The following is a 19390-nucleotide window of genomic DNA, read 5'->3' on the forward strand; positions in this document are numbered from 1 at the left end:
CTAAGTTGGTTTACAAAATGTAAATGCTCAAATATCAAAATTTTGATAGGAAGTGGCAAAAAAAAATAAATCAAAGTCTCTCATGAGTAATTTTTTTATGCTCTCATATATATGTGTCTGTAACTTCAAAACAAAATGAGATATTTTCACCAAAATGAACACGCATAAGTATGAGCACACTCTGAGAGAGAAAAAAGTGGTAGAGATTGGGCAATAGGTGGCACTCTAACTGTCAAAAAACCTTTGAAAACCATGTTTTTCCTTACTAAATTGCCTGTATTGGCTGTAAATGGTATTTCCATCTATGATCCAAATGCTTACATGCTATAATAAAATATAAATACAAAAAAAATATAAAAACCTTTTTACGCATGTGCTTAAAGGCCTTAAAGTGCTTGAACCCCGATGATTGCTGCTCGTAGCTAGATTTAAAATAATTAATGTAATGAACACCAACAATTCTGTCGTCTAAAACTTTTTAATAAAAAGGGTGGAAAAAAATCCACACATTTTTAGAAAACATTTAATCTCTCCAAAGTTAAATTACAAACATAATCTACATCTTTACACATTGTTTGCAGTGAGAAAGTCTGTTCAAGAGTTGTCCGAGAAGACTTGACCCATGACAGCCAGTTTGGCGCTGAACGGCTGCACAGGGCAGGAGAGCACAGGAGGTTTTCGTCTCTCTCCTGGCTTCAGTGCAATGCTCTCTGAGGAGCCGCCGGCGCTCTGGTCCCCTGAAGTCTCCTCTGATTGGTCCGTGGGAGGCCTGAGTGGTTGTGAGAAGCTGAGAAGTATGTCCTGTAGTTCCCTGTGCTCGTCCTGGTATCGGCTGCAGCAGTGCAGTGCGGCGGGGTCGAGCGGGTGAGCCTCCGTGTTAAATATGTAACCCCCCGCGCTGAGTACGCAGTCCCCCTGCAGGCCACCGAGCTCAAACTCAGTGCCCGTGTTATGAAGGAAATTTTCAGGATCGAAGAGGAGGTAGAGGTATTTAATGGTCTCGGCCAGGAAGAAGGACTCCATGCGGTTGTCCAACTTGTGGTCCCTTACGTCCTTCACCTTTGGCAGAAATAAAAAGATGAGTATGTTTAGAGACTGTCTCAATATTGATCAAACTTTGAGACTCATTTTGAGACACTCACAGTGGCAAAACCACACTTCACACGGCTGATTTTGTCAATCGACTCGACTGCATCCCGGCCAAGCTGCATGAATGTCGGGTCACCGGTGGCCTTATACAGATACATGGCGCTCTCGATCAACTCTGTACAACAAAATTGGTTACTTCAATTTCATTTATTCATATCAATTAATCAATACAGATTTTACAGCAAAAGGTTGGAATATTCTACATGACTTTTAAAATTTGAACAGATTGTAAAACACTAGGCATCATACACTTGCTGACTTTGTAAATGGTGAAAGAGAAAAACTTGGCATCATACACTAAAAGATTGAGGATCACACACTATCAGACTTCTGAACACAACAAACTCACGCAGAAACACATGCTTTGTTGAGGAGACGCATGACAAATGAGAACAATGCATGTTCTAAAATCAGCTCAAAATATTAAACATGTTTGATCTGAAGCTAAAAAATAAAAAAAAATATTTGCAGTCTGTGCCTTTCATAAACTACATGATTTTCTTTTCTTTGACTTCCGGCAACTAGCGCCAACTCATCCAGACAGTAAATCGGCAAAAATCTGGGAAAAGTAGTATGTAGTGTATTCAAGCCTCAAAACAGTCTTAAACTTTATAACGCATTCCAGGTCTGTGTTGAACTATAGCAAAACCATTCATTTTATCAATATTTATGAAAAAACAAAAAAATGAATCCCGCACACTATCAACTTGCAAAACAATAAAGAAGACACTTTATTAGCAACGTTTCGATCGTAAGATAGATGCTAATAAAGTGTCTTTTTTATTGTTTTGCAAGTTGATAGTGTGCGGGATTCATTTTTTTGTTTTTTCATATTTTGACTATACCAGTCTTCTTTCCTACGCACCTATCTATCACCTACAGGTGTGCGACGCTAATTATTCATCAATATTTATGAGAAATTTTATTTTAATATATTGCTATATAAGAATTACCAGTATTAATTTCATTGAAATCAACTGATTTATTCATATTCTTCGAATTTATAACTCATGACAGCACAAAACAGTCCAAATTTTTTTTGAAAGAAAGAAAAATTTACTTTTATTCAGCATTCGTGCATTAAATTGATCAGTGACAGTAAAAACATTTCTTATGTTACAAAAATTTATTTCAAATTGCTGCCGTTCTTTCTGTTAGCTTTTTATTCATCACAGGATCCTAAAAAATGTATCAGGTTTTCAAAACTGTTTTCAACATTGATAATAATAAGAAATGTTTTTTGAGTGTCAAATCAGCATATCAGAATGATTTCTGATGGATCATGTGACTCTGAAGACTGGAGTAATGATGCTGAAAATTCAGTTTCGATCACAGGAATAAATGACATTTTAAAATACATTCAAATAGAAAACAGTTATTTTAAACGGTAATACTATTTCACAATATTACTGTATTTTGATCAAATAAATGCAGCCTTTGTGAGCTTAAGAGATTTTTTCATGAATATTAAAAATCTTACCGACTCCACACAGTATAAAATATATTTATTTTACTTACATAAACTACGTTTTAAGATGAAAAACATTATCAAATTTTAATTCTGCAATAATTTATCAATAAGTGTCAGCAGAGTGAAATATCGACTTCTCACTACCCAAGACTTCTCACTTCCCTTGTTTACGTGTTAGGTCAGTAGGCAGAGAGTAGGCGGTCTTTTGTGGCTGTTCGAACACATTTGACCACATGAGCGTCTACACTATGAAAGCCATCCAGTTGAATGCGTTTTATACTACCTCTGGAAGAGTTCGAAAGTGGACAAGCTCAAAACATTTTAGACCCTGTTTACACCTGTATTTAGTGTCATCCACTTGTGATCTGACTATACCAGGTGTAAACAAGGCCAAAAACACTTCTGTAAAACACAACTCAAAAAAGGCATAAAATCAGGTCTAAAGCCACAGTTGATATCTGGGTCAAAACTGACCCAGAATGCGAAAAGCATTTTATATATATTTTTACATTGTTATATCTCTTTACCTAGCTCTAAAAATAAATAAATTAAATAAATCAATTTTAAAATTGTATTTAATTTTATTCCAATGTTTGTTTTTTTACACATTTAAATAAATACATTGGGTCTCATTCATGAAACATTCGTAAATATACGAGTAAATATGTGAGTGATTTGCGCGTAAACAGACTTTCCCGAAAACTCTCTTCCTGATTCACAAATACTTCGTAAACGTCAGAAGTGATAGTGAAATGTGTGTGTGTGTTAATGAATTCCAATCAGTCGTAAATGGGACGCGCGTACACGTTCATTCTCAATTACCATAAATCCCGCCCATTAAATCCGACTGACAACTATATATGGGCATCATTTTATGACACCAAATGAAGGATTTTGGCCATTTTATAGGAAACAAGTTCCATAGTTTGCCCAGCCCTATTGAAATCAATTCATTATTTGATTAAAGTGCTCCGTTTGCAGATGCTATAGGTGCGTTCACGCGGCCTCGTAATTCCTGTAGTTACAAGATTCTATCTTGTAAAAAGCGTTCACGTCTTCGTAGAGTTCGTAATTACAGTTTGTAAGCTGGGAGTTTTCTGAAAGCTCCCACATGTAACATGTGGCCACTATACCACCTGACCGCTGTAGATTGATTTATTAGGCGTTGATAGTGGTGCCACGGAAACGCATCATTTCCAGTCCAAGGACCAAAAGGACGTGAACAGGTCCGAATATAACGTCATTTCAAGATAGCGGTAAATACAAGGTGACGTGTATTTACCGCTAGATACACCGAGAACCGAGAACCGAGAACATTTCCTATAACACTAGATATACCTGTACATCAGAATAAGAATGGCATCTACGCTAATATCTGTCTCTCTGCTTATCCTGAGGTTTGCCGGGTGCTGGATCCAGGCCGTATCCAGATCAGATGGAGAACCTGCGTCTGGACCTGACTACAACGTAGCCCAGGAGACAATGGGCCTAAAGATCCAATTCTGGCTGCATCTATAATTCAGATTTTTAATCCCCGTATCCGCTTACATATATTTATATATAATCGATTTTTAATCTCTATAATAAAAATGTACAATTCAGATTTTGATCTCCATATACATTTACATATATATATCTTCCAAGGGTTTTTTTCCCTCCTAGGACTTTTTTCCCAGTGCTAGCACGCTGGGTTTTTCTCCTAGGGGGTTTTTTCCACCCCTGGAAGTCAGCCGACATTGGCTTAATGTAGCACCATCTTGTATATGTTACATATTACCACGCTTGTTTGTACAGTTTTAACCACTTCCCTTTTTTTCTGTGCTTCTAATATGTAAAGCTGCTTTGAAACAATTACCAATTGTAAAAGCGCTATATAAATAAATTTGACTTGACTTGACTTGACTTGACTTGACTTGACGTGAACGCAGCTTATTACTGGCTCTCACAACAAAAGTAAAAAGAAAAAACGTATGTAATTACTATATATAATATTTTTTCAAAATGCTGTAAATATGTACCTTATTAAGGTGAATTAAAATGCAGCCTTATTAATGAGCAAAACGTTCGGATGTTAAACGCACTATTTACGCGTGACTGGGAGCAGGTGTAGATTTCTTTCGTACCAACTAACATTTGGAAAATACGAACATTTTAATGAATCCGAAAATTTACGCCAGAACCACTTTACACACGATTTACACAAAAATTCGTTCTGCTCTTGTTTCATGAATGAGACCCATTATGTATTTTGTTAGTCTTCATGACACATTTTCAAAGTTTGGTTCCCATATCAAAACCTACATGTTTTTAAGAAAAATTCAGGAATGTGTTCAGGGTGACCAGATGACCAAAAATGACCAGAATGAGTTATAATGGTTTAAAAGACAACTAATCTATGATTTGAGGACTTTACATGTATGCATTGCTCCCTTTCGCGGTGTGTTTTATAGATACCTGGCCGCAGAGGGTAGCCCTCTCGTTTGTCCACTGTGTATCCTTGAGGAATGCTGTAAAACTCTGGGAGGCCTCCAAACTGACGCCAAACACTGTAGTAGTTATGGAAGGACTTTGTGGCACTGGAAATATCACCTATCAAACTCTGAAATGAAATAAACACATGTACATTATTAGGCGCCACAGCAATCTGCTCTCAGATGCAAATATATAAAAAAATGGTGTTTTCCCATTGTCTTCTGACATAATGGACTAGTGTATCTGCTTTCTCACCTGCAATCCAGGCCAGAACGCCTCCAGAGACTGAAACACAGGCATTGATACTGTTCCTTTATGCATCTGCACCCACAGATACCAATCATCAAACTTAGTGTAGTTCTTTATGGACTTATCAAATTCTGCAACACACATTTGAAAGTTGATAATGCTTTCACATAAGCAAGATAAAGAAAGATAAACAGTAATTACTGGAAATTAGTTGGTGTTATGATTAGATAATATCTAAATTTAGTGTAGGATTTACTTTAACTGCTAGTAAACTTCACAAATAATTACAAAGAAACACATTGAATTAAACATGAAATTTTGAAGTAGAAAGGCTGAAATAGTATTTTCTTGTAAAACATTCTCCACTTTTTTTCATATTTTACTTTTCTTTTTTTTTCGATTTCTATTCTCTTTCTCCATCTACTTGTATATAAAAAACAAAACCAAAACCTTGCTAAAAGCACTTTGCTGATGAAACTGACTTGACACGGCACTTACATACTCATGTTGATTGCTTCTACTATTCTCATTTGTAAGTCGCTTTGGAGAAAAGCATCTGCTAAATGACTAAATGTAAACGTAAATGAAATAAGTCCATGTTTACCGTGAAACATTGCCAGCAGCTCCTCATCTTGCAGCAGGATGGCCCCCTTTACAAGATACTCGAAGTATGAGTCCACTCCCGCCCCGATCCCTGCATCCTGAGCCACCCACTTAGAAGTTATGACATCTATATGGTTGCCCACCTGAAAAAATGAGAGAGTTATGTGAGATAATTTTAACAAGAACACTGAATGCTGGAGCCAGTAAAGGGGTCACAGCACACCTTTTCCATTTCAAAAATCCATATTTTTTCTATATTTTTCTCTAATTTCATATTTTCTTCTCTATAAGTTTTACAGACCATATTTAAAGGGTTAGTTCACTCAAAAATAAAAATTCTGTCATTTATTACTCACCCTCAAATGATACACTGGGCCATTTGACCAATCAGAGCAGAGGAAGTTCTCAGAAAGGAGGGGTTTAGAGAGACCAAATCCTTTTATCAAATTGTTTCAGACTATGAGAAAAGCGGTGGTGCTGCAATGTATATTTTGAGAAAAATAAAATGTTTTTTGCCCTTGGATGCATGTAAGCCTAAGAGACCTCCAAAGGAACCTGTTAGGAACCTTTAAAATAGCATAATATGGAGGGACTCTTTAAAACACTCAAACAGTATTATTTTACAGTGAACAATCACTAAACATTTAGCTGCACTGACTGATTGGTCAAAATGCCCTGAAAAACACTATGCTTGTATGATACATTTATTTTTAGAATATCTTATTTTCATATTTTAGAAAACAGAATGGGGCAATAGTTTGGAAATATTTTTCTTATCCAGACCTAGAAATTACTAAAAATCAAAATCCCCGGGGTCATATTAAAAAAAAATGTTTGCACGTGTGTGATTGATACTCATTTCACATGCAAAGAGGTTTTACATTGTGGTTCTAAAGCCCCACTTAATTCTCAGGGTCAGAGAAAGGGTAGAAACTGATTACAAAAATAAAAATAAAAAAATGTTGTTTTTAAATGAGAATTTTTGGTGCAAAAACAACTGCTAACATAATCAATTAAATTATTAAAAATTAAATTAAAGATAAATAAAAATGTATATGACCTTTTGTAATCAGCTATGCAAAATGCTAACTGCTCATTTAAATCAGATTTGGTTCTCAGAAAGCTTTATGGTTCTATAGAATATTTAATCCCGATAAAGAAAACAGGGGATTGGGATAACAACGGATAATTGGTTGTTTACAACACAATTTGAATCACATGGAGAAACAACATAAACATAGTTTATGCCTTTTTAATCAGCCCTGTCCTAGTAATTGCTGTTAAAGCGATTAACGCGTTGGAAAGAAAGAGCAGCTAAAACATAAATATTAATGTTATTAGAGGCATTTGGTCAAAGCATTTCAGAAGGGACATTTCCGGGTGGTTTAGCTACTACTGAGTGCAGTCAGTAGGACTGCTGGGCACGGGCAGGTCATTCATGATGCATTACATTCATATGTTGTAGTATGAAGTAAATGTAAATTTACTAGTTAATATTGTATAATAAAGGGATAGTTCACCCCAAAATGAAATTCTCTAATCATTAACTCACCCTCATCCCATCCCCAATGTATAGGACCTTCTTTCTTCTGATAAATACAAAGAAAGATTTAATCCCATTGAATGGGTACCACTATGTTGATGCTTAAAAACCACACACAGCGATCACGGCAGTAATACTTCTTCTGAAGTGAAATGATAAGAATAATACTAATATTTTTCAACTTTTTTTTTAACTGTAAATCATTGCTTCTGGCCTATCATACGAGCGTTCATGATAGGGACGCTGTGACACGTGATGCAAGTGCGTTGCAAAGCTTGCGCGATAAGTGGCAGTTCAAGCATCAAACTTTTGCCAGCCATTCAGGCCCTGTCCACACGGACATGGGTATCTTCAAAACCACAGCTTTTTCTATGGTTTTGAACGCAAACACAGTATCCGGTATCACAGTATCCGGTCACTGAAACTGAACTTTTTTGAAAACTCCTGCCATGGTGAGGATTTTTAAAAACCCGGTTACAGTGTTGTCGTGTAGACGGTGAAACCGGAGATTTTGGCTTGTGACGTCGGAACCGGAACCAGTAATAACCTTTTTTCCAGGCTTCTGATTAGCCAACATGGCTTTACGGTTAGGGTTGTATCGCCACCAGTTGGTTTGGCATGCTCTTGATTCATAGCGTGTTTTTGCATTTTCATGCAATGTGGAAAAACTCCTAGGCCTCAATGGCATTATATGAACTCACAGCAATGGATTATTTTCCTTAAAATCTTCTTTTTTTTGTGTTTATCTGAAAAAGGAAAGTCATATTTTTCAAAAAGTCACTTTTTGGCACATTCGCACTGCAGGAGCTGGGTGTGATGATGTAGGAGATTTCGTCTCTTAGCCCTTCCCTTGCTCTTTCAATCGCACAACTCATACGTCTACATGTCATCTCAGTTATCATGAAACACACAACAAAAACACAGCTCTGATCACGGCATCCTCCATCCTCCAGTTGTTGACGCTGTTGAATGCCGTGCTTAAATGACATCGCTATCAGCCGACTTACATCACTTCAGAGTTTCTACTACCGGTGCGAACGCAACCAGGAAAAATGTCCCTCGGTGAAAATTTAGATCTCGGCGGACCACCCTTTTGGCTAGTTTCTATAACTGAGTTCCTATATCTACCCATTGTGAAAGCCTTAAATGATGGAGAGAATTTTCATGTTTGGGTGAACTGCCCCTTTAAAACCAAAGAATTTCAGATATGCACTACTCTGGCTTCATGGCTGTACTACAAACAGTTTGATCCCAGATAAAAAGCTTTTACCAGGCCAATATCTGAGCGTGTTCTCCACAAGGCCCTGAGAGCTTTGCGAGCCACGTTCTCAAACACAGGGTCTCCAGTCAGTCGGCTGAGGGTGGAGAACTCCAGGATGAAGGTGCCCACTCCAGCAGTGCAGGTGACGGGGGTCTCAGTGGGGTTCACCCCCCTCAGCAGGTTCACCGTGCCATATGGCATCCCTGTGGGGGTCTGGAAAGCTGAGAAGAACACAATATATATAAACTTGACAACATTATCAATAATCATGATTGAATATTATTATGATTCTAATATAGCTTTAAAAGAGTATTTCTGAATCCCAATTCATATACCCTTCCTATACAGCATGCCAGAGTAGGATTAGTGCGTTACATTGAAAATAGTACATCAAAGGTGACTGAATAGAATCTCAAAGAGTTTTGGATGTATCCATGCATGCTTCTTGGGAAAATATAATTATGAAAGATGCAATTTTATGTCCCAGTACAGGCATACTAGCTTAGCTAATGCTTAAAACTACATGCTTTTCTAAATTAATAGGAGTATGCAAATTCAGTCTTTGTTTTCTGTGGAAACTATTAGCACAGTAAACTAATAATGAATGTATGTGTGATGTAGCTTTTTCAAATTAATACATTTCGATTTATTGGCAGGAAATAAAATACATACTAATAAACTAAAATGAACAAATTGATAAATGGTGAGTTTATCATTACATAAAAAAAACATTATATGCACTCATGAACCTGTGTTATTTTCATATTATGTATATACTATTATAGAATTTATATTAATGTATGGAATGACCTTTTATTTTTATTTATTTTTATTTTAGTTTTGTTGCTATGTGTTTTTGTCATTTTCATTAGTTTTTTTAACATTTCTATATTTGTTTTCCATTTCCATTTTCCAGTTAGCAACATGTCACTCGCATGAGATCCACAAATAGCAAACCACAACCATCCAATCAATTCCCCATTGACAAAACCAAGTCCCGTGCAACGTTCCAGAAGCCATTTCACTCAGATGTACTTGCATAATAGGGAAGAAAAGACTATCGCAATTTCCGTTTCATGCTGACTTTAACAAAGTGTTTGGCTCAGTTTCTGTGTTGCAATGACAAATGCAACAAACTATTCGTGCTAAATATGTTTCAGATAGTGATGTAATTGCGCTATTAATTGAATATGGTTTTGAAGTACACATAAGCTCCCTCACCGGGCAGCAGTTTGCGGGCGGCGTCCTCTGCCATGCGCAGGAGGGGTCCAGAGCAGGGCCAGCCCTCCTCCACCTCCATCCCTGCACGTTTAGAAAGCAGATGGGCCGAGAGAAGCCCACCAACCACTGCAAGAAATACATTTCATCAAGTGACCAGATTATAAACACATACACTGGTGAAACTCACTTAATGCCAATGATTACAGCCCTGTAATACAGGATAAATAAAGATAAATGAGTTTGTCCGGATCATATGTCCCCCCAAAATCAAATAAATAAGAAAATTTTGCACAAAGAAAATAATTATTTTCATTACAATAAAGCACATTCCCACATTTAACAGTAATGTAAAATAATTATTTATACTTAGGACCATGTGATATTTCAGTTTTTCTTTTTAACAATTCTGTGTTTTTCTGTCAATATGAGGTGCTGTGTGTACATTAATGAGGGAAAAAAAAGAACTTAAATGATTTTAGCAAATGGCTGCAATATAACAAAGAGTGAAAAATTTAAGGGGGTCTGAATACTTTCCGTACCCACTGTATATGTTTTTTTGTTGTTGTCGATTTTTGGGTATATTTTGAAATGTATATTCATCTGAGATTTTTCATTCCATAATACACAGTATATCTCACCTCGTATATTGGTCTCAAAGACAGATGCATTTACATCCGTGTCAAAGTCAACCGTGTCCTGAAGCAGAGTGGCCACGCGCTGGAACTCTGTGTGGTTTCCCAAAACCTATGATCAAGAAAGACAAACATTCTACAGAAAAACCACTGCTTGGCATGGAAGAATTTTGTTGAATGTAATTTCATACCAGTAACGTGTCCAGAGCATCAATGAGGGTGAGGGAGAAACTGAAGGAAAGAGGGACAAATAGAGAGGTTATAATGATAGAACATGACTTCTGAATCTTCCTGTCATAATTATGTGTTTCACTATGAAAGATATTAAAGACAAAGGCTTTTCAACTCCACTGAAAAAAGAAAAAACCTGCACCAACTTTCCCAGAAGTATTGTAGGCCAAAGTGATCATTGAATGTAAGGGAGAATTTTACACTATAACAAAGTTCAATCAAAAGAACCCAAGTGCTGTCCATTTTAATCTTATGAAATATAATTTATTATTTTCTTAATGTTATGTCAGCAGCACAGTGAATGAGAAACATTGTATAATTAACAAATTCTATAAAAAACATTTAAGATTAATAAAAGACAAAAATTCTAATTTTGAAGTACATCAGTCTAATGATCTTTATGCATTAAAAAAAGGTGTAGTCCAGTAAAATATGTTTAACAGTCAATGGAGTTTGATGTTGGTGGTTTTTTACCTTTAAAGAAATAATCATGTGCAAATCTTGAATAACCTAAACGACACCTAGTTAAAACAACTTGATCATGACTAGATTTAAAATGACTAAAAACCTTCTCCTTATACTAGGATTTAGTTCATTTCATCCCATTGGATATGCCACTTGTTAGTAATATAGGAGATAATTACTGGGTGGAATTTGACAAGCTGAAAGCCTCCTTTGCAGTGATGTCTGCTTTGTAGTTATCAAATAAACATATACATATATACACATTATATATATATATATATATATATACACATTATATATATATATATATATATATATATATATATATATATATATATATATATATATATATATATATATATATATATATATATATATATATATATATATATATATTATATGTGTTATATATATTATATATATATATATATATATATATATATATATATAATATAATATAATATAATATAACACATATAATATAATATAATATATATATATATATATATATATATATACATATATATATATGTGTGTGTGTGTGTGTGTGTGTGTGTGTGTGTGTGTGTGTGTGTGTGTGTGTGTGTGTGTGTGTGTGTGTGTGTGTGTGTGTGTGTGTGTGTATGTATGTATGTATTTAATGGAGGCCAGCTAGTAAGAACTGTGCAGATAAATATCACTCCCTTGCAGACTTTGGCCTCCTTTTTAGCGTGTCTGCCTCCCACGCCAGAGACCCGGGTTCGAGGCCGGGTAGGACCTTAGGGGTTACACCTGTTCAACTGTTTGTTAACGCAAATATCCAATCAGTCAATCACATGGCAGCAAGAGATTTTTATGCACGACCATTTCTAGGGTTTACAGAGAATGGCCCGAAAAAAGAGAAAATATCCAGTGAGTGGCAGTTCTGAGCAAGAAAATGCCTTGATGAGGTCAGAGGTCAGAGGAGAATGACCAGACTGGTTCAGCAACAGTAACGGAAGAGCATCTCTGAACACACAACACATCCAACCTTGAAGCAGATGGGCAGCAGAAGACACACCAGAGCCACTCCTGTCAGCTGAGAACAGGAAGGTGAGGCTAGAACTCACACAGACCAACCAAAACTGGACAGTAAAAGTTTGGAAAAAAGTTTCCTGGTCTGATGAGACTCAATTTCTGCTGCAACATTCGGATGGTCGGGTCAGAATTTGTTATAAACAACATTAAAGCATGGATCCATCCTGTCTTGTATCAGCGTTTCAGGCTGCTAGGGGTGTAATGGTGTGAGGGATATTATCTTGCCACACTTTGGGCCTCTTGGTATCAATTGAGCATTGTTTAAACACCACAGTCTACCTGAGGATTGTTGCTGACCATCTCCATCTCTTTATGACCACAGTGTTGATCTTCTGATGGATACTTCCAGCAGGGTAACGCACCATGTCACAAAGCTCAAATCATCTCAAACTGGATTCTTGAACATGTAAATGAGTTCACTAAACTCAAATGACCTCCACAGTCACCAGATCTCAATCCAAAAGAGCAGCTTTGGGATGTGGTGGAACGAGAGATTCACATCATGGATGTGCAGATGGAACTGTGATGCTCTCATGTCATTATGGACAAAAATCTCTGAGGAATGTTTCCAGCAGCTTGGTGAATCTCTGCCATGAAGAATTCGGGGAGTTGTGAAGGCAAAAGGGGTCAAACCCGATACTAGGGAGGTGTACCTAATAAAGTGGCCAATGAGTATGTGTGTGTGTGTGCACGTTTTTGTGATTTTTGAGGACACAAATTTGTATAATGACATGGGTATTACACTGGTATTACGATATAAACATGAAATATGAGGACATTTCATGAGTCTTCATATTTAAAATAGCTTTAAAAACTTATTAAATATTTTATTAAAAATGTAAAAATGTGCACTGTTTTCTGTGATGGGTAGGTTTAGGAGTAGGGGTAGTGTAGGGGGATCAAATGTACAGTTTGTACAGTATAAAAACCATTACGCCTGTGGAATATCCCCACTTTGATAGCAAAACAAACATGCGTGTGTGTGTTAATATTTATATATACTTTATTTGAGAAAGGACTTCATTTAGATTTTGATAGAACACCTTTTAGTGATTTCTATGTAAACTAAATTCTTTTTAATTATTTTTGGAGAATATAATGTGTTTTCATTGGTTAAATGCTGTCTTGTTTGTTGGCCATGCATATTCATGCATTCACAAGTTTTAATATTTTTGACTACCTAAATTGTTGAAACATTGTTTGCCTACAGTTTGAGAGCATTGTGCTGTCTTTTTGTTTTCATTTTTTTTTTTGAAGAAGAACGTGTTTCTGCTATAAGCTCATACCTTCCCCATGTGTCCTGTCCGTCACATGTCAGCGGTCTCAACTCATCATAAGGATATGCATTTTCCAAGTAGCTGTTGTAAGCATGATAAAACATTGACTTTATTCTGTCCCTGTTAACACAAATAAAACAAACAGCTTTAAACAGGACTGATTGTCAATATTCCTCTAAGCAGTAGGAAGGCATTACGATTATACAGGAGACAAGTGTAGTGCACACTGAACAGGCTTTCTGCTGACTCTTGTGTATTTATTTACACATGACCATATGGCAAAGCTGATTGACTGACAGCAAATTCCCCTTCTTGACCATAAAGAACAGATTTATACTTGTTAGTGTTGCAGCAGTTGTAACATCTCTATGCAACAACTCTCTACGGCACCCTGATCATCTGACCCACTTATTACACATCAATAATTAATGATGAATTTAGAATATTATTAATAAATCTCACCTGTAATGAGACATTTCCTGCTCAGTAAAATCTTTTCCTTTAACATGACTGATGATAGGAGACAGGAACGTGGCGCAAAAAACGGCGGAGAAAAGGAAAGTAAGCATTAAGTAACGTGATGTGAGCAGAGATAAACAATACTATAATTTCAAGCGACATGGATATGCACAAATACTACAAACAGTGCAAATAGGAAGTGCACATACTGCGCATGCGTATGAGCGAATGCTGACGTGCAGGTAGCGTGAGCTGTCGATTTTAAAATAAAAGCCCTATGGTATAAAATAAAATAAAGTATTATAAAATCAAATCAAATCAAACAAAAATAGCTTTAAAAAGATGCATTTCACAGTTGAAGTCTTTTTAAAAGGTTTTTATTTATTTATTTTTAAATCTACTAACAGAAAAAGTTGACTTATAGAAAGAATGAACAAAACAAGACATAAATCAGCAGCACCAAAGCAGCAAAATTATGGATAAAGTGATGTCCATAATGAGTTTCTGATGTCCCCTTCTGGAATATTGGCAGTATTGATATGATTAACGCCTGACAGTTTCCAAAACATTACATTATCCAATATCCAAATCCCACACTATCCAATAAAACTTCAAACAAAAAATAAACACCTTCTTCTACCCAACGTTTTAAAAGATGAGTCCACTGAAATAACATGAGATAAGTTACTGAGACAGCTTATTTTGTGTTTTTCAATAGTGTTAGTAGACCTATGAGAACATGAATAACATAGTCAGCGTTAAATTATCAAAACTGTAATGATGGCTCAATTTGCAGCACCAGATGTGAGTGTCCATATAAATGTAAATGCGCATGTAACTGTTTAACATGAATAGCTTTTAAATTTGTTATGCATAAATCATATATAGTGCTATCAAACAAAACATATACAACCAGAAGAAACATATAACCATACAATGTCTTATGAGTTTGACACAATCTCAGCTTATCATTTCACTGAAGGAGTATTATACAGAACACTTGGTGTTCTTTTATTAAAAAGTGAAAGTGAATAAATAATGATAAAGGGAAAAAGAATGTGCATACAGTTTTAAATAATGTGAGTGGAGCTGATCTGAGGCCTGTGTTTGCTGTGATTTAATACGCCGTCACACTCAGAAGCCTCTGCCAGCAGTTTATAAGCCTTCCCATCATTTTCATTCTCCACTGCTGTCTTCTTTTCCGCTTCTTCCCTGCTTTGCAAGATGCTTTTCTGCATCTATTTGCCTGCAAAGTAATACATCATGTTCTAAATCATGTTAAATCCTCTATTTATTTCAGATGATTATTCAGATTAACTTTATTTGGATTATTCAAAGATACATTTCTAGATCATGTTATCCTCTGTTTATTTCAGATTATTATTATTCAGATTAACTTTTTAGTAAAAATAAAATAAAATCAAATTCTAAATGAATACATTTCTAGATCATGTTATCCTCTGTTTATTTCAGAATATAATTATTCAGATTAATGTTTTTAATTATTCAATCAACAAATAACATTTATAATTATATAATTATATAATTATAATATAATTTATAATTAATGAATTAGATTATTCATTAATTATAAATTATATTATAATTTCTAGATCATGTTACCTTCTGTTTGCTTTAGATTATAATTATTGTGAATAATTTTATTTTTTGATAAACAAATAAAAAATAAATTCCTAGATGATGTTATCATCTATTCCAGATTATAACTATTCAGATTAAGTTTTTTTGATTCTTCAATAAATAAATAAAAAATAAATACATTTCTAGATCATGTGTCACAGTCACCAGCTGAAGTGCCTTTGATTGCCACCAGAGGGCACTCCATCCCAGACTATTGTCACAACCTCATGGACTCCATTCCCCATAATCCTTTGCCCGGACTTATCAATCATGATTACATACAGCTGTTACTCATTAGCTTCATTAGTTCTGCCTATAAAAGCTTGGTTCTCGCTTTCTTTTTCTGTGAGGTTTTGTAAAGGTGTACTCACACTAGGCATGGCCCCCCCCCGAGCCACTGGGGAGAGGACACATACACCAAGCTCCAGTGGCCAAGGAGCTTGGTTGACCACAATCATCAACATGCCCAGTTCTGTTGGTTGCTAGCCCTGTGGTTTATGTACCTTCCCATCCTGTAGTTCCTGCACCAAAGCCAGTTCACAACATGGCCGCCACACCAGGGTCATCAGCCAACATGGCCGCCACTCCAGGGTCATCAGCAAACATGGCCGCCACTCCAGGGTTATCAGCCAACATGGCCGCCTATCCAGGGTCATCAGCCAAGATGGCCACCATTCCAGAGTTTTCAGCCCTCACGGACGCCACGGCTGAGTTCCCGGTCATTGTGAATGTTGCACAGGAAGCCTTTAAAGTGGTCCGTGTGCAAATGAGACTGGCATCCAGCTTGGAGGACACACCACTGATATCAGTGCGTTCAGCTGACATCACTAGACCAGCGCCATCTAGCCCACAGGCCCCAGGGCGCTCAAACCTGCCAGTGCCTGGTGTACTCACACTAGGCATGGTTGCCCAAGCCCCCGAGCCCCCGAGCCCCCAGGCTTTGGGGTCAGTGTGAGTACACTCTAATGCCCCGTGTCCACCAAAGTGTTTTTAGCCAGCAGAAAATGGTAGGCGCTCTGCTTAAAACGCCTATCTGTGAGCACTTGAGAGTGCTTCAGCTGCGCAACGTTTTTTTTTTCAGTTGAGACGCTTTGTTGCTATGATACGGAATATCCACGGCACTGTTCCTTATAACTGATTTTGCAGGTAATTTGTTTCAGACTAAAAATGTTGACATAATGTGGAATTACTTGCTATGTATGTTCGAAGACCAGCAATATTAATCTCTCATCCAGTTTGTTTCGTTCTCTGTTTGTTGATGTCGCTGTACAGCAAGAACGTTGTGACAGTTGGTCGGTGTTGTATTTGTCCCGCCCCTTCTCCACTCTGATTGGATGGCTGGCTAACTGCATTTCTGAGTGTCTTTGTGATAATATGTTTGTTGGTTCTGACCCTGTTGCTGTGTTCTAGATCTGTTTCCCTGTATTCCTGCCTTGGTTTCTGTTTTGGACTGCTTGCTTGTATTTGGACCTCTTGCTTGTTTTTTTGGTTACCCTTTTAATAAACTACTGCATGTGGATCCTCAACCTTCAAGTCTCTGAGCAGTTTGTGACAGAAAACCTCACCACACATGTATCCAGGAAAAGAAATTTTGTTCCTTCATTAAGGTATTTGTAGCATCGAAGAATACTAAATTATGTGCTTTAGCCAACTGTATAAACTGAAAGGATGCTGTTTTGAAAGACTTCTATTGTCATGGACTAAACAAACCTGTAAAATCACTTTTGCCAAGAGGGGAAAATGACCTAACCTTAGAACAATTTATAGACTATGCTCTTTTGTTTAGTGGATCGTCCTTTACAGTTGGGGAAGTAGAGAAGGATGTTCCCCCTAAACATTTTTTGGGGAGAGGACACCATTCACCAAGCTCCAGTGGCCAAGGAGCTTGGTCCACCACAATCATCAACATGCCCAGTTCTGTTGGTTGCTAGCCCTGTGGTTTATGTACCTTCCCATCCTGTAGTTCCTGCACCAAAGCCAGTTCACAACATGGCCGCCACACCAGAGTCATCAGCCAACATGACCACCACACCAGGGTCATCAGCCAACATGGCCGCCACTCCAGGGCCATCAGCCAACATGGCCACCACTCCAGGGTCATCAGCAAACATGGCCGCCACTCCAGGGTTATCAGCCAACATGGCCGCCTATCCAGGGTCATCAGCCAAGATGGCCACCATTCCAGAGTCTTCAGCCCTCACGGACGCCACGGCTGAGTTCCCAGTCATTGTGAATGTTGCACATGAAGCCTTTAAAGTGGTCCCTATGCAAATGAGACTGGCATCCAGCTTGGAGGACACACCACTGATGTCAGTGCGTTCAGCTGACATCACTAGACCAGCGCCATCTAGCCCACAGGCCCCAGGGCGCTTTGACCTGCCAGTGCCTGTGCCGTCTCTCCGAGAGGTCATTCCCTTGTTCTCAGTACTCCCCGTCATGGCAATGGCCATTTTGTGTGTTTGGGCCGCACACTGCTCTCCAGCCCATGAGTCCGCTCCAGAGGCCACTCCTGCCCCAGATTTTCCTGTCTGCCCTGATGCGACTACAGAGGTCATTCCTGAACTGTCTGCCTGCTTAAACACGACCAGAGAGGTTGTCCACGAACTTTCTGTATCCCATGAAATTACCACAGAGACCAACCTGGGAAACCCTGTTGTCCCAGTCATGGCCGTGGAGGGTGCTTCGGTGCTCCCTGCCTGTTCTCACACGGCCCTTGTGGCCAACGCTAACCTCTCTGTGCTCCATTTCGGTTTCATCTGATCAGCAATGGTGGTCTTCGGCTCCACCGTGGTTGACATCAGCTCCACCTTGGTGGTACTCAGCAATGCCTTGGTGGATTTCAGCCCCATCTGCACTGCTGTGGTGATCGTCTGCTCTGCCGTGGGCCTGTCCAAGCCCATCTGCTCCGCCGTGGGGGTGTTCAAGCCACCTGCTCTGCCTCAATCTTCAGGCCCTCTTCTACTTCATGGACCTGGCCCTCCATCCTGCCCCCCGGTCCACCTTCGCTCCGCCTCCCTGGACAGGAGCATCTGGAATATATCTGGGCTACGTCACAGTCACCAGCTGGGGTGCCTTTGATTGCCACCATAGGGCACTCCACCCTGGACTATTGTCACATCTTCATGGACTCCATTTCCCATAATCCTTTGCCTAGACTTATCAGCCATGATTACTCATTAACCGCATTAGCTCTGCCTATAAAAGCCAGGTTCTCACTTTCATTCTCTATGAGGTTTTGTAAGTGTCGACTGCATTTGAGCGTTCTTGTGATAATCTGTTGGTTCTGACCCTGTTGCTTGTGTTCTGGATCTGACTCTATTTCCTTGTGGTCCTGTCTTGGTTTCTGTTTTGGACTGCTTGCTAGTGTTTGGACCTCTTGCCTTTTTTTTTGACTGTTTTTGGGTTACCCTTCTAATAAACTACTGCGTGTGGATTCTCAATCTTTGAGTCTCGGAGCAGTCTGTGACACGTAATCCTGTTTATTTCAGATTATAATTACTCAGATTCATTTTATTTTGTTTTTTAAATACATTTCTAGATGTAGCCCTGTTTATTTCATATTATAATTATTCAGATTAACTTTATTTTGATAATTCAATAAATGAATACATTTCTAGATCATGTTATCCTCAGTTTATTTCAGATTATAATTATTCAGAT

The 19390-nt window shown here is 37.8% G+C and overlaps 1 protein-coding gene across 1 annotated transcript; it reads right to left on the reverse strand.

Annotated features, from left to right (window-relative positions):
- Positions 1 to 469: 469 nt before the first annotated feature.
- edem2 (ER degradation enhancer, mannosidase alpha-like 2) lies at positions 470 to 14257 on the reverse strand. Its single transcript, XM_067371502.1, has 11 exons — positions 14093 to 14257; positions 13640 to 13750; positions 10793 to 10832; positions 10608 to 10713; positions 9970 to 10095; positions 8758 to 8969; positions 5946 to 6087; positions 5348 to 5472; positions 5075 to 5219; positions 1143 to 1264; positions 470 to 1059 (listed from the first exon to the last, which is right to left on the reverse strand). The coding sequence occupies exons 1-11, from the start codon at positions 14197 to 14199 to the stop codon at positions 595 to 597; spliced, it is 1701 nt and encodes a 566-aa protein (XP_067227603.1). The 5' UTR covers positions 14200 to 14257; the 3' UTR covers positions 470 to 594.
- Between the last annotated feature and the right edge of the window lie 5133 nt (positions 14258 to 19390).

The sequence above is a fragment of the Chanodichthys erythropterus genome, chromosome 20 (genome assembly GCF_024489055.1).
Source record: "Chanodichthys erythropterus isolate Z2021 chromosome 20, ASM2448905v1, whole genome shotgun sequence".
NCBI lineage: Eukaryota > Metazoa > Chordata > Actinopteri > Cypriniformes > Xenocyprididae > Chanodichthys > Chanodichthys erythropterus.

What these genes read in the sequence shown, in the direction of transcription:
- edem2 (XM_067371502.1), bottom strand. Translation starts at nt 14,199, where the DNA reads ATGCTTACTTTCCTTTTCTCCGCCGTTTTTTGCGCCACGTTCCTGTCT. An exon ending in GCTGCTGGCAATGTTTCACG is followed by an intron (nt 5,473 to 5,945) that starts GTAAACATGGAC and finishes TGTGTGTTGCAG; the next exon opens with AATTTGATAAGTCCATAAAG. An exon ending in CGTTCTGGCCTGGATTGCAG is followed by an intron (nt 5,220 to 5,347) that starts GTGAGAAAGCAG and finishes ATTTCATTTCAG; the next exon opens with AGTTTGATAGGTGATATTTC.